The sequence below is a fragment of the Columba livia genome, chromosome 2, assembly GCF_036013475.1.
Source record: "Columba livia isolate bColLiv1 breed racing homer chromosome 2, bColLiv1.pat.W.v2, whole genome shotgun sequence".
Taxonomy (NCBI): domain Eukaryota; kingdom Metazoa; phylum Chordata; class Aves; order Columbiformes; family Columbidae; genus Columba; species Columba livia.
In genome coordinates this window covers 19,212,122-19,238,768 of record NC_088603.1, presented here as the reverse complement: position 1 = coordinate 19,238,768, position 26,647 = coordinate 19,212,122, and the positions used below count along the sequence as shown (strand labels likewise).

Here is a 26,647-nt window from a genome sequence, read left to right as displayed (position 1 = left end):
CACAGGACGATATTGGGACAGATATTGATATTTTATGCACAATAGGATATGTTTGCCTTTTATGATCAGCACTAACATTTAGTTCAGGGGTGTCAAACTCATCTTCATCAGGGGCCACATCAGCCTCACAGTTGCCTTCAAAGGGCCAAATGTAATTTTAGGGCCATATAAATGTAACTACTCCTACATCCATACAGCAGGCTGATGTGGCCCCCGGTGGAGTTCAACACCCCTGATTTGGTTCACAGAAATATCAACATTTAATCAGAGAAACAGGCATACTTCAACGTTTCACTTTTTAACTACTGCACACAACACTTGGCAATACAAGTCTGAAGACAGAACACACTGGTTCTAATACCACAATTATCTTTTAAGAAAGATTAGGGATTTTTGACAGGTAAACTTAATATTAAGTGTATCTTTAGTTAAATCAACTACATTAATTAATTTATTTCAAAAGTCTACTCTGTCATTATGAGTATGTGATTCTTTTTAAACTCAGTTTATTTACTCAGTTACCTTGCCTTTCACCTCATTTTCTTGTATGTTCCTGTACACATTTTCATCTCCTGTTCAACAGCAAATGATTTATTTTGTTCAAGTATTAATTATGGGAAAATACAATAAATTTTTAATTAAAAGAACTATGGCTCCTGCATATATTATACGATTACCTCATCATTTAAATTGCTGTTGTCTTGTATTGCTTTAATCCATGCTAACATATTATCTCTGTCCTCAGCTTGAAACAGATACTCGCAGTCTGATGTGGTGAGTCTAAATACGTTCTTCCTCTTGGTTTCACAGTATGAGATGTCTATCAAACAAGCATTGATGCTTATAGGCTGTTCTTCTTCAGATGGGGTCACTTGTTCCTTTTTATCCTTGTACAAATAAAGTGAATGACCTCGAAGAACAACATATAATTGCTTCCATGGCCGAATGCTCCCACCAACTCGCTGAAAAACATCAACTGGTATGTTAATTTGCTTATTTGTTACAATGACTGTTTCTGGATTAAAACAACAACAACAACAAACAATAACTATCTCCAGAAAGACCAACCACCTACCCATAACCATTCTTAAGAATGACCTGTGGAAAGACCACACATAAGTACACTAATGGAGGGCATCAGGAGTGAATTGCTCCTGTCCTCTCCCTCATAATTCATTGAGTTCACATGTGACAGCAGCAAGAAACAGAATGTGACTAAAATTTCACAGTGGCATTAATACAAATACCACAAAAAAATACCCAGTGGACTCTTGCCCGTGCCTTTTAAAATTCATTCAAGTCAGACTCACATTTACACACCACTACAACTCCAGACTCCCAGTTTTCCTTAAGTGTTAGCCTGTGCCGAAGGTTAATCTGAACTCAGTGCCACAACATTCATTAAAATTATCAAGGGCCTGATTCTTACTACTTTAAATCAGCCATTAGAAATTAGTTTACTTTGATGCTTTGAAATGTAAAATTAGAATCAGAGAACCGTTTAGGTTGGAAAATACCTTTAAGATCACCAATTCCAACAGTTAACCTAACTGCCAACTCCACCCCTAATCCATGTCCCTAAGAGCCTCATCTACACATCTTTTAAACACCTCTGGGGATGGTGACTCCACCACTTCCCTCGGCATCCCATTCCAGTTCCTCACAACCCTTTCCATAAAGAATTCTTTCCTAACATCCAATGTAAACCTCCCCTGGCACAACTTGAAGCTATTTCCTCTAATCCTACCAGTTCAGAGAGTAGTCTGTAGAAGCAGCTGAGGAATTCACTAATGTCAATTCTAACAGGTCTACAATTTTGTCATCCTTACTGATGCTCACATCCAAATATTATAATTAAAAAAGCAAACCAGGAAGCATTTCTTTTCTGAGGTTTCCAGCAGCTGAATATTTGTGCTGGGAGGGCAGGGTGACGAGAAAAGAAAAGACAGGTACCTTCCCCTTGTCTGTAACAAGCTGACGAAAATGGAGCCATCCCTCCTTGGATGCATCGCCAAAGACCTCTGAAGAAGAATCTTTTCGGGAACCAGAGTCTTCTGAAGATTTCTGGCTGTCTGGGACCTAAAGAAAACATCACAGAAAGAACTCCGCAGTGTACTTCTAAATACATTTCTCTACAATCCCTACATTCAAGATGTTTCTCTCTTTAAAAGCTGAGACCTCATGCAGCACAAAAAGCCCCTATGAACATCTCCTGGGAAAATATAATCTCTATAGTTTCCATACAACAATAGTAACCTTATACACCTCAAGATTACTTTGAGAAACCGCAGGAGTCTTAGACTCTCATTATTAAGTTTCTACAAAGGAGGTCATAGATATGCTTTGTTTACAGAGGCTGAGGAAAATGAAAATAAATAAATAAATAAATCAAGGACCATTTGGTGAGCCTGGAAAAAAAAGAAGAGACCACGTTTACTTAGGTGATGTGTACAGCACCAATTGGGGAAAAACATTACAATCAATTTAAATATCAGAAATCAAAATTAAGAACAATGGGGTGAGTAGCAATTCCAATAAACATCATGTCTGTGTTTAATGCATCACTTTGTATAATTGATTTGTGTAATTCATACAACTTGTCACAGTAGTATCTGTATACATATATACCTACCTTAATCCCCTTTAAACTAGATACATGCTTAATGGATCTGTTGGGAAAAAAACAAGTGTTAAAATGAGATCTTATACACTTTAAAAACCAGATCTCCAAATTAACTGATATTTTTCATGAACTTACGATTTTCCCTCTTCTCTGTAGTCATCCAGTCCTTCATCATATGACTTTGATCTCTCTGTTTTTGCAGCAGGCTGGCTATCCAGGACACTAGGCCGGATAGATTCTACAAACAAATAGAAATTTTTGAGTATGTAAGAAAATGAATCATATTTTTCCAATTCATTTCAAGCAACAAAGAGTTTACCATTTTCAGTCCTGTTCTCCAGAATGTAAAAGGAAAAAGTTGCATGAGAAAAAAAAAAGAAAAAAAGAAAAAGAGAAGGAAAAAAAGAAAAAGGAAAAAAGAAATCACCACTCACCATGATCATGTGAAAGCTGTCGCCGAATTAAAGGGATTGGAGATGTGGGACTGGGAGGAACAGTTGTTACAGCTGGTGCTTGAGAAGCAGATGCAGAAATAACAGCAGAAGCAGGAATGTGTGCAATATCATGGTCAATACTAGGACTAGTCGGTTCATCTACAAAGGTGATATGTCATATATTAACATATTAAACGCATCAAGCAAATGGTCCAACTAAATAGCTGTCTGAACTTCTCGTTACTGGGATATCAGATTAAGTATCTTAGACATGAAGTCTTTCAAACAAACATATGGGTCTAATTCACACTGTCAAGTGTACTTTTTTGTTCTGTTTTGAAGAAAGAAGAGCCTGTTTCATTTCCTAAGAATGTTAATTGTACATTAGAGATAAGAGCAAGGAACATCATACCTGATGATGGATATTGCTGTGAGTGAATGGAATGGGAATTATTTGCTTGTAATATTATTTTCAAGTAGACTTTTTTTTTTTTTAAATGTGCATAAGTGAAAAACACACATTACATCAGTAAGTCTAAACTCAAGAGACAGCTTGAGAACAATTTCCTACAATACAATTTGGGCATTCAGACTACTGAAAACCATTTCGCTTAAACAAACATTCAAATAATAAAGCCAAGTTACAAGCAAAGAAAAAAGCACTTTAAACAAATTTCCAGCATCCAAAGAATCAATACCCCCCCCATCCTCCACACACTGAAATAAAGAAGCAAGTATTCATATTTTAAAAGAAAGCACTACTACATACCAATTAGCTCTTCCACTAATTGTTCATACAAACGATTGCATGCCATACATGCCCAGCACCTCACAGTCTCAATAGCCACAAGGGTCACCATGAAAGACGCCAGAAAGCTTTAAGTATCTCTAGTATTTAACATGTTTCTTACAAGATTGAAGAAGCTGAAAGACGCATTTCCAATCATTCTGAGAAAAGAGCCGTACCATCTTCTAGAACACATTACTAAGACTAGAAAAATAATTCTACTTCACGCTCTGGTAGGAGAGAGGATTGGGAAAAAAAAAATCAAGTCACAAGCAGGGGCTGAACTGTACTGCATAATGAATATGAATGTATTCTAGGTGCTAAGAATTGTAATATGCAGAGCTACTGAAAAGCCTATTGAAATCAATGAACACCCACAGACAGAGGTTTATTCTTTTCTTTGTGCAAACACAACTGCATGTGCTGCATTGTGCTTTTCCAACAGTCACTAACAGTTCTGTTAAGGCAGCATTCGCACCATCAAAATTTGGCAATGTAAATTTAAAACAAGGCAATAAACAAAGTACAGGAAGGTCTAGCAATAACAGCCCTCTAACTTGTTTGGATTGGAAAACACCATTTTTGAAGTTATATGTTAAAAAAAGCATACCCCCCAAAAAAAAACAGCTGCAAACTAGAAACATTAATAAAAAGAGAAATCAAAAGAATTCACAGACAACCTGTGATACTACAGTTTTTAAAAATTCTAAGTTTTACTTGCATCCACAGTGATAAATTAGAAGCATTTACAGACCTCTACAGCAAGCAGGAGATAAGAAGAAACTCAGTTACACTTCCATTTCAAAGCTACAACAGCTCACTGTCCTGTTGCCTGTTTTCGTTTGCTCAGCTTCCCTGCAGCAGCCCCTGAGAGAAGCACACTACTCTTGCCCAAGGAATATAACCACTCACTGAACAAGTAATTCGTTTACAGCATGCAAACTGGAAGTGCTCAGCTTTAAGTCACTTATCTCAAGATGTCAGTCACTACTCCCCGAAGTAAGGAAAATGCTAGTGCTTTAAACAAATCTGCCTGCACAACTTGTGAATACAGAAGTGTTAGGCACCACTACACAATTTCCCACAACTCAATCCAAGAATTCAGCTAAGGAAAAAAGAGTTTAAGTCCTTGAAAGCAACAATAATTATTCAAATTATTATTATTTCATAGTGGATCTAATGCCCCGATGAACTGAAATTAAAGTGGCTTTAGAAATAGGCAAGCTTTAAAGAAACTGCAAATGACACTGGGAGGGAAATAACTTTTTCAATCCCTGAGGAGGCTGAAGGCCAGCTAATGGCAAGCTTTTACATACTCTAAATTGATTACAGGGCAAACCACGACGTACATGAGTTACTGCCTACTAATTTAATGCACTGGCCATCTCCACTGCTGCTGTCCAACAGAAAAACAAAACCCAAACAACTGTACATACCCCTTGTATTTTGACTTTTCTCTTTAGTGCTTGCAGTATTTGTCTCCCTTTTCAGTTTCCTTGATTAATCAATGTATTTGCAACCAAAAACTCCTCACGCAACATGCGAAAGAAGGGGCTCAGCTCACCAGTCCAAGAGAATGACTGTGTCCAAAATGCAGTGAAGTACATGTACAGAACAAACAAGCCAGAGGAGAAGTCACAAAAAATAATTCTCTTTCAGTTTGCCATCTCATGGATTACTGATGTCCCTTTAAATATTTGTAACAAAAAGCTCAAAAACTCCAGGACTACTCAAAGTTTTACTTATCATTTAAGAAAAGGATACAAATACAGTTTGTTCTGTGCTATTATCTACGAAGCAACCCAAGAGACTGGCCATCGGAAAAGGAGCCAGCTCGGTGACACCTCTGGCAAAGATGCTGCTTGTCACCTCTGGATTGTCCTTCTTGTGGTTTTTCAAGATGGGTGCACAATTTGCTCTTTTCCAGTTAATGGGGGCCTCCCCCAGTCCTCATGAACCTTCGGAGATGAAAGGCAGTATCTCTGCAATAACCAACTCCCTCAGCATCTTCAGATGCATTTTATGGGCTGAGATGGACCTGTATGGCTTGAGCTGCACTGGAGCTGCCTTAAGAGTTCCATGTTCACCCAAGTTGGTTATGACTGTGGGTTTTGTTTGTTTCTTGGAGGGAGATGGTCGTGGTGGTGTTTGTTTTCCAAAGTAACGGTTTTGCTAAATGAATCATAACATACAAACACGGAGAGCAAATTCACGTATTAACTTTAGTCCAGAGAGACGAAGCATCAGGGATGCCTGGGCTATCATTAACAGTGAAAGGTGATTTCTCCCACCATCTCCTGGGGAATCAGACTGCTCAATCTTTCTTCGCTGTAACAGAAAGTGACTGGAAAAAACAAACTAGCTTCCCAAGGCTAAAGTACTTTTTCACATTTGTTCTCCTCATGGACAGGGCAGTCTTGCAAGCAGTATCTCAACACTTCAAAAGACTGTAAGAAGGAATCATTTAGCAACTGTACTGCACACTGCATTGCCATTTAAAACACTAATTAGGCATTTCAATTTAAACAGGCAATGTGAATATATGGCTAAAAACCTTAATTCAACAAGTATGTACTTTATCAAAGACTATCTGATTTAAAGTTCAAATGGTCTATTTCTTAAGTAATTCTCTCGAAAAACAGGTTATGACTTTTGGGGTGTAATTTATTACAAGAATGAATCTTAGATGGCAAGTTAATTTGCCTATGGCAGAAAAGACAACGCGACACTATCAAATCAGAAAATCAGAAGAACTTAAAAAAAAACAAAAAACAAGAAACAAAAAAACCATATATCTATATCTGTATCTATATCTATATATCTGTTCTTTATTGAAGGACAGATAGGACATGCCCATGCTATGACCAGACCCTGCAGCAAGACTGGTTTTAGAGGGACTCCCTTAATTCCAGGCCTTGGTCAACACCTGTTTTTCATGATGCAACCTTGGCCTATCAGGCACTCCATACCAAAGTCCACAACACCACAACAGGCTCTGCACTATCATAATGTACAACACTATCTTGCTCCAAAGTATTTGCTGTAAATGCAGTAGATGAAAACTTTAAAATCTTGTCCTATGTCTAATCCCTCCTCTGTGCCTCAGTTTAGTTTTTTTCCAGCTTGCTACAGGTAGCACTTCTCTTATGGTAGAGCCACATGGACCAGATCTCCCTCCCTTCACCTTGGTGGCAGCAGGACACCGGGGGCCCAGCAGAGGCTGCTGAGGCACAGGCAGGAGCGGAGCTTGGGCGAGAACAGGAGGGGGATGGAGGCTGCAAGGAAGAGGCACCAGTGAAAGGAATGCAGGCAGAAAGGCGAGAGGACAGATGGGACAGCAGAGATAGGAAGAAGATGTGCACACACAGGCAGGGATGTTAAAACGAGTCTACCTCAGACATCTCCAACAAACCCCAAAAGAAACTGAATTTAAGGTAAACGCAGACATACTAATATAGACCATTTTTCTTAAAAGCCCGTCAGGAAGACAATCAAATAAGGTGGCCATGTATGCGATTTCACCTGCGTAGTGAGAAGGCCAGAAATAACCAATAAAACAAAAATAAATTGTTCAATCAAAAATAAACTATACGGAACCAAGGAAGCTATCACACAAGATAGCACAAAGACTAATAAATACCCCAACAACAGTGGCTTTTTGTTACAACAGATCTTGCAGTACAGGCTGCTGCATCTTATACTTCAACCTGCAAGGGTAAAGCTCCAAAACAGACTTCCAAGCCTAAAAGCCATGATTTGGAAAGAAGATACATGACGACTTGGCTACTGCGTTTTTCAAAACAGAACCTTTAAAAAGTTCTGGGTTTTGTCCATTTTTAAGTACTTCCAGCACTGATCTTTTTTACAAAAGAACCTCTTCATATGTCTACTTTACATAGTTATCCTCATGTAGGCAAAAGAAGACAACAGGAACAGGTCTGTATGCTGAGCACACCCATTTCTGTAAGCCACAGAAACACAGGACTGGAAAGAGCCTCCTGAATCATCAAATCCAGCCCTCTGCTCGTGAGCTCATATAAATAGTATGTTTATTATTACATTGACTGAGTTTCACACAAACAGATAAAGGCTTCCCAAAGTCATTCTTCTTTTGAGACTACTCAGAAAACGTTATCTATGATAGCCTGTTGCTTATTTTGGTGTTAAACAAACAAATGTACACCTTTCTCTGCAAAATAATACAAAGCAATTCTAAAGGTTCCTGTTCACAGTGTTACCCTGCCACATAAAAAAGTACAACACTCAACACGCTTTTATCTGTAAAAGGACCCTGATAGTATTCCTTTCTTACCTGTAATTTTTATAAAGATATGCTAAGGATGATTTACACTTTGAAAACATTACCCATTTCAACACAAATCTGATGCTTCAGATCAATTAGAACTCTTCTAGATGTTATGAATTATTGACTTCAAATTTTAAGTTTTAATTAAAAAAAATCAGTTACAGAAGCATTTGAATGGTATTTAAAATGCTAATCTGTAATATTGTGTTTTGGCTGCTATACTTGGGAATACCACAATGATTTAAAAATTGTTCTTTGGATGAAAAACACTAAAATTTTCAGCCTGGAGCAATAGTGATTTGGCAGGCTACACTGTGAAAACCCTCAAAAAAACCCCAGAAGACTGATGCTTATCTTAGAAACACTGATGACATGTTAAAAGCTCTGCCAGTGCTATCACTGAAATAATGGAAGCAACAGTCTCTCAAAAATGAACATCTGTCAGCTCTAATTTCTATTCCAGTTACATTTATGTTTTCATAGTTTGGAATAGCTAGGCAGCAACTTTCAGGAAGAAAAATATCACAATGGGTGAGGATTTTCATATTCATCTTGACTGTTAACAGTTTTTGCTAAAATTAAAGCTTCCTTAAAACATGCCATGTATTTCAGCCACCGCCTGCCCTTAAGGCATCCACATATTTTGGGTTGACAAGCCACAATCTCTGCCACAGAAGTCTGAGGTTTTGAATTTCTCTCTGCCTGATGCTTATCTCTCACATGGAAAAAAGAGAATAAGTACAGTCTTTCAACCATTTCTTTATTGCACGTAAGAATATTACTAGTCATTTCCCTCAACCCTTCTCTACTCCTATCATCATTACCCTTTCCATAGTGTGTTGTGCAAGTGTATTGGTTTGTATTTTCCAGTTTCGAGACTGTAACTGCATTCAGTATGTGTGTATTTACGTTGTTACCTTATGTAGCAGAGACTAAGCAGCCCACAGAGAGCAGCATAAAGATGTAGGTGGAAGACAGGAAAGGTATGGCACATATCTCACTAAAAAGAGCCAATAAACTCATTACACTTTCAAAAAACATATTTGGAGCCATATACACAACTTACCATTAAATGTAGGTATAGAGAAAAGTAAACCCTATACATCTCTACTGCCAGCATTACAGAGGAATGTCATCATAAAGATGTCTGAAAATTTTAACTAATGCTGGGTGTGTTAGAATGTTTAATCTCCTAACTCCTTAGCTAATTTACTCTAAAAAAAACCACATTTGGTAACAACAACAAAAATTAAAAATAAGTTTGAACAGAATTCAGTAGAAGCCATTTAAATTTACCTTATCTGTTAATCAAGATGTACTCACATATTCTTATTATGCCAGAATTTTGTAGAAAAATAGATATTGGAAGACAACAAAAAATACTCTTGTTTTGAAAACTAGCATGAAGATCAGCTCTTAAGGCAAGGTGCCAAGCAGAGTCTGCCTGATTATTAGTACAGAAATCACTATGGTGGTTTGTTTGCATAAGGGTAGAAGGAATTGAGAGATAAAACTCTAAGTGGCATGGAAAGGGTGAATCAAGATTAGCAGTCTGCTGGTCACTCTTGTATCTGTATCAGAAATTCAGCCACCAGGAGACAGGTTTTAAAAAACCACACACATTAAAAAAAGGAATAAATACCATGTAGTTAAAGCTGTGAAACTCCTGGCAAATCTTTATTTAAATCAATACAGGGTATTGGATAGCAAAATTTTACTGTAGTGCCAAAGAGAATGGAGAAATTTATAGAGCACTTAAAGTCACATTTGGCTCAGGAATGTTGTAAAGTGCAAATGGTTAGAGAATAGAAAGTACCACCATTAAATATCATATATCATTGTCCTATTCTTACACCTTTCTTTAGGTATCAATTTCAGCCAGAAAAAGGATGCTCATGTAATTTTTACACCACTTTGATAACTCCAAAGTCTGTTCAAATATTTCTGCTCATTTTCTCTCAGTTATTCACAAACTAAGAGGGGAATGAAGTGACCTAATATTTTTCTAGAATAAGGATGTACTAGCCATTTTCAAAAACTGGATCACACCTCTGCGGAAAAGTCTTCGTACTTATCTGATGCTACCGCATGCCTAAAAGAAAAGCGCTGTAACAGGATGACTATCAATGTGTTTGATTTGGAAAAAAAAATAAAATAAACTTCAAGACTATGTTTATTCAACCTGAATATTTTTTAAAAATATCCATTTAAAATTAATTTTCAAGTGACAATGCCCTGTGAAGTCAAAAAGAACATTCACTCAGTAGTCATTGCCCAAGCACTGGGCTGCACTGGCAGCCAGACATGCTGCAACCAGCTTCAGTACTAAGCAGTTTCTCCATTCCACTCACATGGGTAGTTCATTCAACTCACTCAGGGAATTAGATTATCTTTTACTTAAAATTACTTTTTACTCTAAAATAAATGGTGTAAAAAAGAAAAAAATAGTTAGAAAAATGTTAAGTAGCATTCTAATTTTCATCCCAGTGCTGGTTAACACATTCAAAATTACACAGTAGGTCAGAAATTTATTACTTGTTGTTCTCTAACAGAAAAATGGTGTAAGAATTACAAGTTTGAAAAAACACACATTAAACACCACAATTACTAATATAGTCACTGACAGAGATAATTGTATTTTTACTAGTCTAGAACAGGTGAGACCATTTCAGGGTAAAAAGAATAACCTTTCATTAGACTAACTGCTGTGGTTTGAAACAATGGAGAGCGTTTCAAGAACAGAGCCTTTCTTTGGACCTGAAATAGAAGCAGCAGCTTTTCAAGTAACCATGATACCCTACATTTAGCAGTGCATGGAAAGTACTGAAGCCCGCAGCACCAGGGTATGTTTTTTCTGTAAAACTGGCAGCTCTCATCCTCCAGGAACATCTCCTTACCTGAAGAAGAGTTTGAGCACACAATACCTCGCCTGCTTTTTTCCAATAAATATATTTCTCCTACAAAAGATGGTACATCTACCTGTACTAGCTTTGGTCTGAAAAGATCTCTCATTTCTATTCACAAATGCAACCCAAAATGTAATCTCCCTGCTTAGAACTATAGTTTGTGAAAGGACTAGTGTCAAAAGGCAGCTCTTCAGCAACCCACCACAACCCCCGCAAGGATCTGCCCTGAGCAAGCTCGATGGAAACTCTGCTTGGATCCCCGTTTCTGGTGCAAGGCAATGTGCTACTTACAAAGAGATACTCTGCAATCATCCTGATGTTGTGCTGTGCTCAAGAGCAGGTTAGTCACAAAATACTGCCGCGGAAGGCAAATGTTCCTGGCTGAATTTCTACCAAAATATGCGTAATTTTTACTCAGTTATTCACAAATTAAGATATGGCCATATCTACTACTTCTAACAAGCAGAAAGTGATAACAAAAGTAAACAAACCACAGAATATTTGAAACGGAAGTAATATGTAACCTTGGAAGATACTTATCCCCCTCAAATTTACATCCTTACTCTTCCAAAGATCTACTGCAAAAATAAATCCAGTAAGTGCATTTATGAAATGAACTGTATTTAAGAAGACCTAATACTGCAACAAACAACTATATTGATGTGATGTAAGGGAAGCAGACAGGTTGCCAAGACCAACAGACATCCTTATTCAAGTCACATCCTTCTTGATCAGACAGAAGGAAAAAAAAAGGCACATAAAACACCAAAATCCAAGTGACTTTCCTTCAGAAGAGTTAAATAGCCTTTAACTGCATTTCAAAGTAGATCTAAGGTTTTATCTGCCTGATTAAGTATGGCTTTTAACAAGTGAAGCTGTAATTAGGCATAATGATAGTGGAACAAGCAAAGTTAGAATCATGCGTACTAATTCTAACTTAAAGAAGATGCCCGCTCTTACTGGTATTTGATGCTCTTCCTATTCAGAGAGGGTTATTTCCTCTTCAATGTACCAGGGTTGTGGTGGAAATTTTCCACAGCACCTGTGCAGGCACATGAATGTCTTGCTAGGAAGGCAGCCACAATGCTGGGCTGGCTCAGACCGTGCCCACGCTCGAGCAGCACCACTTTTTAATATTTCTGGAGTATTCAGGAGGTTCCAGACCAAGAGGCTAAGTTGCTCCTAGGAATTCACATAATCCCCTGTGGTGTCGTGCCAAGAGGCTGCAATGGAGAGTTCTTCTGAACTGCTCAGCTCCTACCAGAATGCAATACAATTGACATGTTTAATTAAGGCTTCTTTGAATTTTAGTAACCAGATTTCTCTAAAATCTGGAAGCAAGTCACATGAGTAAGAGCTCATGGCAAATCTTTGTCATAACCAAGACAGCAGATTGTGTAGAAAAGGCTGGGCTTGATTTTGACAGTCTTGATCTGATTTTCACATAAGATCAGAAAACTCCCAGCAAGCACTCCTAAGCAAGTACAATTAACACACAACTTAAATCGAGTACCCAACATTGATTTTAGGTATTAAAAAACCCTACACAGAGACCAGTTACAAGCCGTACACACTTGTATTAATCCTTAAAGAAAGGTTGACAGTCTAAAGAAGAAACCAAAACTACACTAGATACTGATGCATCCAGTAATCAAAATCTATGCGACTCCCATTCAAAAAAGAAAACACAATATAAAAAAATAACTGCTAGCTAAGAAAGCATTTTTGTTATATCTTACAACATTCTGCCAGAAGAACATTATTATATCTTTTGTATTATTTCAATTCTTCAATGCACAAAAGGCTTCTTCACTATTTTTTTGTTATTTACTTTAGTAGTAGATATTATAGATAATTCTAGGGGAAAAAAAAAAAAAAATCGCTGCTGTAGGTCTGCAATAGAAGACAATTGTGCTAAGACAATGTATCTGTGTGACTCCCTTAATCTAATCTGTAAAAAACCTGAAAGTATTAAGAGTTGTTTTTCACATATGTGAATTTGAGAATCAAAATTCAGTATTTTCTAAATAGGTCTTGTATGAAATTCAAGAACACACAAGTATATATCAACCCATGTGGAAAACGGTCCATAGACATCTAGACACCAAAGAATTAAACCAGCCACAACAAAAAAGAAAACCCAACTCAACAGCCAGAGTGGGGGAAAAGATGACACAGGCATTGATTACCTGAGTAAAACACGCTCATACTGACACTCCTCATCAGATGACTCCAATTCCTTACATATCCAACACTGGATTTTTTTCTTCTACTACTTACAATCCTTCTATGGGTTCCTCTTTTCTTCCAAGTGATCACAAAACTGCTCAGCCCCCTTCCTGTATAATTCCAATCCTGTTTGTGTCACAACCCACAGAGGAGTCTTTGCACGTTGCTTCCACAAACCCTTTACTTCACATCCACATTAGCATCTTCAAAATGAATTTCATTTTATTGATATCCTTTCACCTGGAATAGCCTTCCTCTATCCCATGTCTATCTCAGAAAGCTTTTAACTTACCTATTCAGCAGACCAACTTTTTTTTCACAAATCACCTTATACAGGTTTGCATCCATATTCTCAGATTACTGGATTGCAAATATTTTATACTAGAGAAATAAAAATACTTCGAAAGGCGCAGCAAATGCTAGCTGTCAACATACATAACATCAGAGTATTACGTGGAATGATAGCCAGATGCAATTATATAATGTGGATGTCTCCATGGGGTTAAGGAACAATCTAGAAAAATATCAAATCAAATAAAACTAAACATTTTTTTCCTCCACTGAACACTATTTTTTGTTTTACCAACTTAATATTACTCCAGATGAGAAAAGAGCCCTCATGCCCCTCGGCCTCAGGGTTTGCAGGAACAGCCGTCAGCTACCTGGTGTGGGGCGTTCCATCGCCTCTAGCTGAAAAACACTTTTGATGTGCACTGTAGTAGTTTAACTCACCAATAAATGGAATAGAAGCCAGGGAGTCACCAGGTGGGCTGGAACCTGATGCTTTCCTTTCTTCTATTCTTTTTATGTGGACTTCTCTTCGAGCATCGTTAGGTAACCAACAGGTAGTGTCCGAGGCTGCCTCCTGGTCATTTACAGCAAGAATGTAGGACTGATGTCTCAAAGGCTGTGGAGTTTGGTGGCCAGAAGGTGACTTGTCCCGCATGACCACTGTATCTTTGTCATTTTCCTGAACACCTGTTTGCGGACTTCCAGGCTCGTGGACATCTTCCCTTTTGAAATCATGAATCTTTTGTCTGATGGAACCATCTATGTTGTCAGAGGTAGTTAAACTCTCACTTGTTGGCTGAACAAGTCTGGCAGAAGCTGGAGACAGAGAGGAGGGTTGGATGGTTTTGCCTGTTTCTGTTTTGTGATCTGGGGCACCCTCTGCTCGGACCCTTGACTGTTGGTTTAACAGACCACTCTGATGCAAGTGATTTACTGTTCTTTGGTCTTTGCTGGCAATAGCATCCAGGCCCTGGTTATGGGGAAATGCTGGTTTTGCCGCATAGGGAGCGGAGCTCTTCAAAGAGCTACTTTTAGAACTTCTGGCTGGCGTGAGAGACAATCTCTCTTGTGAAACAGCTGTAGGTTTTGAAACTCCCCCAGGAGTTTGCAGATCTCGAGAAGACTGCAACATTTTTATATCTGGTGAACCTTTCTGAAAATGAGAACCAGGCAGAGAAGCTCTACTACCTGTTCTCCTGTTGTCTGAAATACAAGCACTCGGAGTCATAGAAAAATTCTGACCTCGAAGGGACATATGAAATGCATGCTGTCTGGATCTCTCATAAATACCTCGCCGATCATCTTGTTCAGTAAACCCTGTCCACTTGTAAGTCTTTCTCCTATCGCCATTAGTATCCGCAATCAGATTCTCAGAATGAAATTTTTCTAGCACTTCACCCTGTTTGCTGAGATAATCCCATGACCGAGCCCTGTGATTTCTAGCATTAACAGAAGGCGAAGTCAGAGTATCCTGCGAAGCACTTCGTGGCCACTCCTTCATCAACACGGGGTCTTCGAGTCTTTCCTGGGACACGCTTCTCTGCCGGATCTGAACAGACTGCGGAACCCTGTCGTGAGAGGTGCTCCTGCGCCGTACCTGGGAAGCAGTGCGATTTGGCACCACTTGATTATAATCAGTTGTATTCTGAGAAGCTGCTCTTAAACTATCCAACCTTTCCTGTATTGTCCGGGAGCCATACATGTGCATGCGCCTATTATCAATGTACTCTTTGTAAGTTTTGTAGGTCTTCCAGTCTATATGCTGGTGGGACGTCGGAGAACTGTAATGATTAGTAGAGATTGAGGGCGAGTCTGTGGCTTGAGCAGGAGGTCTAGTGCTTGGGATTCCTTCTGGACATACTACATAATTCGAAGCTTTACTTAGTGTTCCAGTGGGATCAACCGGTCTTGTTATTGGAGTCTGGGGAAGTACAATGGCAGTGGACACTGAAGAAGGTGGTGATGTGGTCCGTGCTTTTAGACTGGCTTGATCTTTTAAGCCATATCTTACTTCCTCTGTCCTGTGTGACGGACCAGCATGGTTATTTCTACAAGATGGCAAATCTACAGCCTTCTCAGAAGGCACAATAACAGTCCGTACAGTTTCATTGCAAACGCACACAGCAGTATTTGATTTTGCAATGTCTGTTGGGGATGGAGGCACTTGTATTTCCATTCTGTAGGCCCTCTCTGGCTGTGCCAATGCCCGTACTGGTCTGCTGACTTGCTGTTTCCCCAGTGAGAAGTCAGAAGATAGCTTGTCACCAGCTTGTGCCTTCACAGAAGCTGTGGATGTCAGGCGCGGATAACATATTGGCGGTGGTTCAGGTATGTTGTGGGCATTACCACTATAGGCTTCGTTGCCTTTCAGGTAGGCATCTTGGGAATACGCCTGTGGAGACAAGATTAAGTGAGTATTCAGCAGTGAGGGAGCTGGAAAAGTTCACCATCTATAGCATTTGTATGATCAAGCTCCAAAAGAGGGAACACAAGTAAAAATTCACACTATAATTTTAGATAAAATGTTAGTTTAAAAGATAAAAATAGCATTCCATCCCCTTAGTGAGCAAAACCAGAGCAAGCAGAATCATTACATACATTCCCTCAACAACTGAAAAACCGAACTGCTGACCAGTTCTGGGAAATATTGCAGATAGGGCACTGAGGCAGGTATTTCCAAAATCCATTAGCACAAAACATAGTATTTTTCTCCCCTTTCATTTTGCTTTCTGTCATGATGCTTTCACACATCCTTCCCATTTAAGCTTCATCTTGCTGGAAACCACAGTTTCACAGCAATTGACAGGTTAAAACGCTGCATAATAAATTCAACTAGCACTAGAAAATTCTCTAGTCACTTAATGTATAAAAGAACTGTTTGCTTAACGTAGTACATGTGAAACGTACACACAAATACACATATACCTACTCCTCTAAGATGTCTTCTATATAAAAGCTACTGTTCCTAAACATAAAATTAATAAATTGAAGCAGTAACATCTTTGTTGTGAGCCAACACCCTATAAGTCATCTTACATTTTGCAGGAGACAGTCAGTACATGGCACACAAATCTTACTGTAAAAATAATAATAATATTTTAAAGTAAAACAGTAAATATTTTTAGTAAAAATATTAATACTATTTTTAACTTCAAGGTACAAACAGTATGAAAATTCATACTTATCCACTACTGTCCACACACTATTAAAACACAAACTGAAATCTAAAATTGATTTCCTTAGTGCATTTATTTGCACCTTTATGTTTAAGATCCTGACTCCTGAGAAAATATGGTTATACTAGCATTTTTCTGTAGCCTTTTTAGAAAAGCAGCATTTATCACTTTGAACAGAACATTCAAAATAATAAATAAATGAGAAGCATACAGCATACTTAAACAATATCCTATTATTGACAAACTTTAGCGTGACTTCATTCCGTTTAAACATAATGAAATAAAGAGCCAACACAGAGCCTGCCAATGCAACAGAAGATCCAAATGATTTCTCAGGGCTTTTACACACTTAGGCGAGGTATCATATCACAGCATTTCCTGTCCAAATCATAACATGCTCAATTCCAGAATATCAATGTGTCCCGTCTTAAAACTAGACAGGTTATAAAAGCCCAAGTGCAGCCATAAAATTAATACAGAGCAAAGTACAGAGGAGGGCGAGGCATTTACAATACCACTGCAATAAATGTTACACCGAGCATTAGTGAAGTGCAAAATATTAAAGCATACTGAGAGAAAATCGACCAAATAATACAGGCACAAATCATAAATTAAGAGATTAGCATTATGAAGAAAATTCAGCTCAGACTATCTAGCTCATTTCCAACAAACTTGCTGTTTCATATTTTTGCTTCGCATAAATTATTAAGAAAAGCATGCCTTACAAAACCATCAGAGAAATGGCTACTGTACATTTCTTACCAGTGCTGTGACATCCTTTGTAAACTGCAGCTGGCAGAAAACAGGAAAACATAGTAAAAGCTGCTTACAGATGTAAAGACAGAATTACGTTGTCATATCGATGTTGGATACAGAAAGCTAAAAAACCAGCTACACTGATTTCACTGGAAGGTACCAACAGAGGTACAGAGCAGCAGAGCAGAAAAAACAACTTCACCCTCCTTGTGAGCATGTCCATCTCAGGCTTTTTTCTGTTCCTCACATTTATCCTCTCCCCTTACAGAAAGCAAAATACATTTGTGCCATTTTGCCTTGGTGCATCGCTCTAGCTGCCTGCAGAGAGCTCTGGCTCTATGCAACACGACTTGCCTTGCACTACAGCAACGTTCCTGTCTCTCATTTCCCCTGGGCTGCTCCCATCCCTGCTTCCTGGTGACGAAACAACGGCCTTATTATGCATTTCAAACAGCACGCCCCTTCCCCACATCTATCTGAACATGACCACAAGCTGTCAGCTGACTGCAGCTGCTTTCATGCTCTACATCTGAAATCAGAGGAATGATGCTGCAGAAACACTCTACTCATGTGATTTGTATTTTTTTTTTCTTCACTCATAGTAAAAATCAAGCCAGGTTTCCACTGGTATATTTAATGGAAAGAAGGAATATACAAAGAGAAATATTTAAAAATATTTAAATAAATGGCTATTTAAGATCTTGATAGTCTGTAAGAATTTAAAAACAAACAAACAAAAAATTGGAAAATATGCTGAAGAGCCAGAAAACAGAGCAAGAGACTACTGGCATGCAACACAAACAAAATCCATAATCGCCCCCCAATCAGAAAATAATTATTACTTTATACAGTTGATAAACCTGTTCAAAACCCAGGACATGCACATGTTATACTAATATAAAATACACCATGTTCATGTTTTAGTAAACCACGCCCATAACAAACAATGCTTCATTGACTTTGACAGCAGAAAGGCTGAATTCCAAAACAGGTGTGATCTGATCACAGCTGAAGACTACAAATGAGTATAAAAATCAGTTCTTGACAAAATTTATCACAGATATTAAAACACCTTCTTCAAAAGACAGCATTCTCACAGGGTCCAAAATGAGATCAGCAAGGCTTCCTCCCTCCTTCCCCAATGAAGAGTATGATTACATGATTGCAGGTGTATCCAGACAGACAGACTGCCAGTCCTCCGTCACAGACAGTAACTGGCAAAATGACGGTGTGTAGTTCTTCTTTCAACCTCATTCCACCCACCTCCCAAGAAATCACTGAAACAAATCTAGACTTTCTCCAAAGAAGTAAGTTTATAAATGGGGGCTGCGACATTTCCACAAGGAATATTAAATATCTTTGTTTTATAATTCTGATTAAAGGCCTACAGAAAAATACTGCAACTTACAAAAAAAAAAAAAAAGCACGGATCCATTCTGAATAATGTCATGCTGAATGATGCATTATCAGCCTTTTTACTATTGAATATTTTCATTGCTTTAACTACAAGGTGATGGTGAATTTTTTAGAAGGGGTTTAGAGATTAAAAAATGTGAAGTACACCAATATACTTATTAGCATTCGTACACCATTTTGATGCTTATTTCATAACTATATATAAAACACAGTTTGAATATTGCTCTCTGTCCCCTTAGTTCCTCAGACAATACAGTTATGTAGAAGTACTGTCTTAGTCTCCAAGTGGTTACAACAGGTGCCATTAGGGAATGACTTCAGTCTTTAAAAAGCCTTAAAAATTAAAAAAGCCTTCCATTTAAAAAAAATTAAAATAAAGTCCAGATCAGTGATGTTCCTGATTCAGGGATATCAGCCAAGCCACTCGAATTCCTACAGGAGCTGGGTACTCAACAGTTATTCAGAAGTTCCAACATGACTGGGAGGGGGGAATTCAATCTCAATGTTTTATGAGCTCTTTCCCACCTTCTCAAAACAACGGCAGTTATGGAAAGCTTACCATACAAATACAACAATTTAGAGTGACATTAACAGCTTTGATGGATAACAGCTCTGCAACAATTACTAGAAGAGAACCGCTGCGCTTACAGTAAGAACTCAGCATGTTTCCAGTTACTGGGTACAATTTCTTCCCCACCTTGCAATCTCGTTTTGTTTGTACCAAGTTTGCAAACTCCTATGGCAAAGAATTAATTTCGTACTGTGAATCTATATAACCATTAGCACATGAAGGGTTTAGCCGGTAAGAGAACACACTCATGCTGCATGATAGGCAAAATAAATTTTGAACAAATAAAGCATTCTACATGGTACTTTATTAACCCTCAAACTCAGCTGAAGGGTTTTGCTCACCTTTTTTCCCCACTCAATTTTATGCAATTTGATGTTAGAAAAGTGATAGCCAACGTACAAGGACTCTTCTTCATAAGAATCACTGAAACTCTACTTTCAAGAGCTTGAGCCAACCACGTCCTACATCCCTTAGTCCAAGGCCATAAAAGCACACACGCACATGCTTCAGTGAGGCTGAGTTTGCTTCACTAAAGGATGAACAACAACACTGATTTCAACCAAACTACCTGCAAAACTGGAGATAAGCATTTTGATGAATCAGAAGCTGATGTACCCTGCACCCTGCAAGACTAAGCTTGAGGCAATTCTTCCTTCCTTCTCCAACCAGTTTGGCTTCAGATTGTGTTTCTTTCCCACTAAATTCTTCTCTTCCCCAGTCCTAGCTTATTCTCACATTTAGCATGAGAACTGCACACCACAAAAGGTTTTCAGCTGTCTTAGAAGGAAACATTTTCCACTTCCAGTTTGCTCTGGCAAGAATGTTAGTAACACAGCTCAAGTGGTTTCATTTTACTGGAGACACCCAGCAAACACTACAGTCAGATAAGAATATCTGAGAAAAAACACACACCCTTTCTTCCCAATGGACGTGAAGTTTCAGTATATAAAATTTAACACCTTAAGCCCAAGAACTTTAATTTCCGTATACAAGGTGCGTAAGAGACTTTCTTGTAAATATTAGTCTAAATCATCGTTGGGGGGTTGATGTTAACAGTATTTTCTAACATAAGCTTTGTTACCTAACATTGCAAAAGTCTCTTCTTCTAGGTCACTACATCTTCAAACCACACCCCTCCTTCCATTGTACTTGCTGCCAGAACTTCAGTATTAACCTCTGCACATATTAGTAACTGCGTCAGTACAAAATCTGAAAGTAAACAAATGCTTCGAGACTCTGGACTAAATACAGCTACTTACGGAAACATCTCTATTTATTAAAAGCAAAGCAAGTGAAAATATGTCACAGTTTGCCAAAGAAACAGCCATGTTGCTCCAGCAGGTCTGATGCAACCGGATGGACTCAGGAAGAAACAGAAAGAAAAACGAAAAATAGCAAGAAGACAATATTGTTAAAGTTGACAGTGGGCAAATCTGTAGTCAGAGGCATGAAGGTTACCGGGGCACGCAAAACTCTAAAATAAGTTTCCTTATGTAAGTTATTTTTCTTTTTTCTTATTTTTTAATGCAGGTGCATCGCTGGCAATTTCAGAACACTACAAAGGCCTTGAGAGCAGCCAATTTCCACCAAAATGCTGAGTATCAGAAGTGACAAAGCAGATGACTCTGCTGCCCAGACCTCCCAATATACTGAAAACTTCCATATTGCCTCACTAGAAAGAGGAACAAAATGAAAATATATGCTACACCTGACTTTCACTCACTTTCTTGGTCATCTTCATCCAGGACTTTTTTGTTCCCCTACTATCTATGACAAGAGAAACATTTCTGTTCAAACGTGGTCAACTTTCATTTATCAATACACACTTTCGATAGTTTGTAATTTTCAGGAAAGATTAAGATGTAAATTAAAATATAAGCAAGAGGGAAACAAACTCATTGACACCATATACAGCCCCCTATCATTTCCATGTTTATTCACAGAATGCCCAATCAAATCTTTTTGTAAATGAAACTACAGAGATCTTTCTGGAACACTAGGGTATGTTTCAACAGATTTGGACACTACTAAAATTTAATGGCGATGACACCTAGGACTAGAAATAATCTGCTGCATTTTGGGGCCATTCCTATGAGGAAACTTATTTGAACTGAAACTGTTGTAGGTAGGATAAAAGTTGAGAAAGATGAACTTTTGAGTAGGTAGTGAGGGAAGTGCCAGAAAATGAAAGATGAAAAAAAAATCAGGATAACTTATCTATAGCATGTATGTGTCTATACATATAAATAAAGTAGATACACATATTTACTAATTAATATCTGCATATGTTTACATATAATAAACCCTGTATGTAATCATTAATATGCTAGATTACAACTAATGTTCCAAATAAATAGCTTCAATGTAGATCATATTAAAAATGTAATTTTTAAAAGAGCGATATTTTCAAGTGCCTGATACTTTAAAAAATCAGTGACTTAAAAGCTATATTCCCCTTTGCATGTGCAAGGCATGATCAGCAAACAAGCAAATTCCAACACGAACATACCTCGAAAAAATGGTCCAAAAATCCTGCACGCTGAGGACACCCTGACACATCCAGGTTAGACACTACCAACTCCATTGGCAAGAGTCATATGGCTGACCTGTATGTGGGCCTAGAAATTTTAATTTTCTATCTCTAGGAAGCACCTTTACATCCACTATTTTCTGTATAGCACGAAAAGCTTTTGAATGACTGAACAGTGTCACAATTTGAACAACTTTATAGTATTAAATTTGTTATCCGAAGGTTACAAACCAGTAACAATTCCATTAAATACATTTGACAAAAGGAACTATTTGTAGTCGACCTAAATGTGTCTTCCCATTTGTATGAAGTCAGTGGTACTAAAACCTACAAGATGCCAAAATTCTGTCAGAAAAGGTTGAGAATGCTCCAGAAATCGTATATAAATATAAGAAATTTGAAACACCGAGGAGAGTATAATATAATCATCTTCCTCCTTGTGGTCTCAAGATGTTTACATACCTACAAAACTTTCAAAATCATCACAAGGGATTGTTTTAAGTAAACCAATCTCAAATTTGAGGAGGGGCATGAAAAAATCCAACACTTTCATAGTTGTCAAGAGTTCAAGTTTCTGTCACAGAGAGAGATGTTTTACATATCCTTCCCCCACCCAAAAAGTGACATTTCCAAAACCACACCAGTGAACAGACACGACTGACCCCGACTTCTCTAATGGCAAGATTTCACCCCTAATTCCCTCCTAAGCCAGGAGTGTGCACGTGCCACAAAAGGCAACCACCTGTGGACTGGACCACTTCATTGTTACTACTGATGAATGTGTCTAAAGCCCTGTTTTCAGGAAATCCAGTATATCAAGAAGTTCACAGACATACAGGAGTATTTCTGAAGATTAAACTCAAGGTTTATAAATAGTGAACTAAGGACAGAAATAAAGCAACTGTGTTCCTCACGTTGTTAACTAGCTATCAGTCACCAGCACACGGACCAAACTGCCAACCAGCATCATTCGTGAATATAACAGAACTATTTCATCCTGATTGCACCATCAGGGGTGTCAAACTCATTTTCACCGAGGGCCACATCAGTCTCACGGTTGCCTTCAAAGGGCCAAATGTCCTAAAATTGCTAACTGTTATTTTAGAAGATTTTTCCTCCTCTGTAGTGGTCTAAAAGGGAGAAAACCACTGGGCATAACTAACAACTTCTGTTGTAGGATGCAAGTCATTTTTATGATCTGTATCCTCACATGTTGCATCTCTGCCAAATATCAACACCTGAAGACACATATAGTGAAATACAGGCCATGGCAGCACAGCACTAACAAGCTGCAGCCATCACAATCTCTTCCAGTGGCCCCACAGACCTCAGAAAATACCCATCTCTTCATGGCTTTCCCCTGGCAGATGTTGTGTAGGACTGACAGTCCTTAAGACAAGCCCCCTTCCACCCAAACAAGCACATCATAGCAAACAGGAGCAGAAACTCCTCTATACTGTATCATAATCACATACTAATCCATTGCAACAGTAAACAACTGTCAGAAGGACCTCATACAAGCTATAGGGATAATGCAAAGCATTTTTTTCATACTGATGACTCTACTTCTCAAACCTAATCCTCTTTCTGTCTTCAAAAGAGGAGCCTGGTATACAAAATTCACAACTCTATCACATCTTACAACTCGAAACAAACTTTTAAAATGACACCTAGAAATTATTCCCACATATATCTCCAGTTTTCTTCTAGAACTCCCACAGGCAGGTATTTTTTCTTTCCTTTAGCCCTCAATCTCCTTCAGGAGAATCACCTTATTTTCTTTTTACTAGTATCCTTCTCTAGCCCAAAAGCAACAATCTTTTCTTTCTTCCTTTCTGTGCCCCCATTATCTCACTAATCAATACAAGTTAAATTCCAATCATTTTTCATCCATACTTTACCTGAAGCTTGTACTTCGTGCTTCATCTGCATAGGGAAGATGTGCCCAAGAGCTCCACACCCAGCCAAATACAAAGGTTTAACTTTAAACCTACAAATTTTACATTGCCCACATCCTTAGACTGCTATGGCTAAATGACTGCATTAGATGCATGTGGCCATTCAGATCATTTGAAAGTTAAAACTAATAATGCATTTCTACATATCCAGAGTTTTAGTTTGGAGAAACAAAACCAACAACCACCACCACCACCAAAAAGCAAACCAAAAAAACACCAGACAGACAGAACTCCCAGCTTTTCCCTCCCACTTATTCATGCAAGCAAAACTCACCCCCTGCTGCCAACATTAGCTGTACTAGATTACTGAAATATTTCTTTATCAAATGTTCTCAAAATATCACATCTATTCTAATAATCTTGGCTTGTTGGCCTAACTGGCTGAGTTCCTATGCCTCTTATCCTCACCTCCAGCTCAAAACAGAGTTTCTTGGATTTTTTTTTTTTACCCAATAATTTGTCCTTTAATACTGGAAAACAGTTATTGAAACCCACAGGTTTTACTTAACTTATTTCTCACTATTTCTGTATAGATTAGAAAATACAATTTTCCAACTACTAACCAGAAAGTCTACCATGCTTGCCATCTTCTATTTCCTCTAATTAAGAATAAACTACAGTATATCAATACATTAGGTGTTTTCCTAATTCTTCACAACACACATTTACACATCAGATTTTATTCACAGCTTTGTTTTACTTAGTAAGTGAGAGATGAACTATCTCACTATATATGCTGGCTCGCCATTCAAACTGAGAACATACAGGCACTAGTGTAACAAGATATTTACAGCAGTCATAGTTAAAAATTTTTGTAATAACCTTACACATATTCATCTTTTTACTTTTTTCATGGAAATTGACTGATAACTAGTGAGTTATTAAACAGAGGCTAATTTTAAGCACCATATGCTAGGCTTTTAATTCAAATTTAGTAATAATTCCAGCTTCTTTAGAATTAGACAACCTGGTTAAGGAAAGCAATCCAATTCAGAAATTCTAACATAAGGAAACTAAGCGAAAATATAATACAAATACAAACACTATTCTAAGATTTTTTTAAACAAGATCCTAGAAATACCATGTGAAGAAGGTATCTTCCCCTATACTTTGATTCCTCTAAAATTGCAGAGATGACAAGCAAGTATCCAAGGTGCGATAGAGAAATGTTAACCCTGATTACTTGCTGGTAGCACAGTTCAAAGACTTTGTAACCAACAGCAAGACACTTTCTTTAGTCAACATACTGTCTGGATATAAACTTCGTAAACATACCAACTGAAGGATGTCCTCATCTTTTGGCATAACACTAAGTTCCAGTATGCTGTCGCTGAAACAGATAGAAAAAGAAAACACCACACATGAACTTTTGGAAAATATTTTAAAATCTTGTTACAAAGACGGTTTATTAACTTCCACAGACCAAAAACATTCAAGAACTCTCAGACTCAGCTATTCTGTAAATTTACTTCATACAACAGAAATAAACACTGATTTCCATTAGAGTCTTAGCAAATAAGAGTAGAACTGAAATCTGACTGAAGAGTCCATCTATGTGCTCAGCAAAACCGGGTATTAAGCCAACTGCCTCTGTCAGCTTTGTTGTTCGAAGCTTCTCAGACAAAACAAGGTGGCAAATCTGTGAACACAGTTAAAATTTCTCTCTTTCTTAAATTTAAAACTGTGGTCTGTTAGCACTCTTTCAAATTGCTGGGAAAATGTCATCACGACCACATCACATGAAAAGTGGGGCAAGAACAAGGTAAGTATGGACACCCTCTGCTCCAACCACCTCCTCACAGAATCCACTTAAACACAGCCAGTCCGATGACGTGTGAAACACAGATGAAAAGCCCTAAGTGCTGAGTTTATCAGTCTGAAGCGCTGAAACCAAAAGCAGCAGCAGCATAAAGATCCAGGAATTCAGAGAGTTCAATCAATATCATTTAAATACAGGCAAAATCAGGACAGCAAATGTACAATGTATTGGTTACCCCGAGTCAAATATTGTAATGCAGTGAAAACCAGAGTTAATATCGACCAGAGGGAAAAAAAAAAAAAAGTACTTTCACAAGGAAGAGAGTATATGCTTATAACACTGGATACAGAACAGCTGAATTCATCTCATCTGACACAGAGTAATATTGTGTTCACATCCATTAAATTGAAACTGGAACAGGTAGAGAGAGAAGGGCTACAAACTGAAATAGCTTGTACAGATTATTTTAACTAGGCTTAAAAAACAGAAAATGAAGGTATTATGACTGTTATTTAGAATCTCACATTACGTGTAACAAGAAGAAAGGATATTTAAACAAACAGACCAATACCAGCACAAGAAAAAAAAAAAACCAAAACCAAACAAACCAAAAAACCACCTAATTGGCTATATCAGCCTAGCAACTAGCTTATCTGTACTGGTCAGTACAAGATATTTACTGAGAAAAGACAAAACCAGCACAGAGAAAGGTCACCAACTTCAGGGCACAGAGAACAGTCCATGAAAGCACTGAGAAGGACCTCAGTTGTTTATTTCTGCACAAAGCATTCTTCTCAAACATGTAACGTGTGATTTGTTATGCTTATTTTTTTTTGTGGTTCCTTTTCCATTTGTTAGTAACCACAGACATAAGGCTGCATTCCAAAATAGCAGAGTAAGGGTAT

At 38.0% G+C, this 26,647-nt stretch overlaps 1 protein-coding gene across 6 annotated transcripts in view; it reads right to left on the bottom strand.

The window, feature by feature from the left end:
• The window catches only part of ARHGAP21 (Rho GTPase activating protein 21), a 115,423-nt gene that overhangs the window by 13,616 nt on the left and 75,160 nt on the right, over positions 1-26,647 (bottom strand). For 3 of the 6 annotated variants that reach the window (XM_065050759.1, XM_065050757.1, XM_065050760.1), the window contains exons 7-14: positions 25,259-25,313; positions 17,515-17,544; positions 14,018-15,968; positions 3,058-3,216; positions 2,759-2,861; positions 2,633-2,669; positions 1,954-2,079; positions 678-962 (exon numbers count right to left, since the gene is read on the bottom strand). In XM_065050759.1, coding sequence (XP_064906831.1) covers positions 678-962; positions 1,954-2,079; positions 2,633-2,669; positions 2,759-2,861; positions 3,058-3,216; positions 14,018-15,968; positions 17,515-17,544; positions 25,259-25,313 — 2,746 coding nt within the window. The remainder of the gene's footprint in view (positions 1-677; positions 963-1,953; positions 2,080-2,632; positions 2,670-2,758; positions 2,862-3,057; positions 3,217-14,017; positions 15,969-17,514; positions 17,545-25,258; positions 25,314-26,647) is intronic. The other 3 variants (XM_065050761.1, XM_065050762.1, XM_065050763.1) reach the window with 3 other exon arrangements.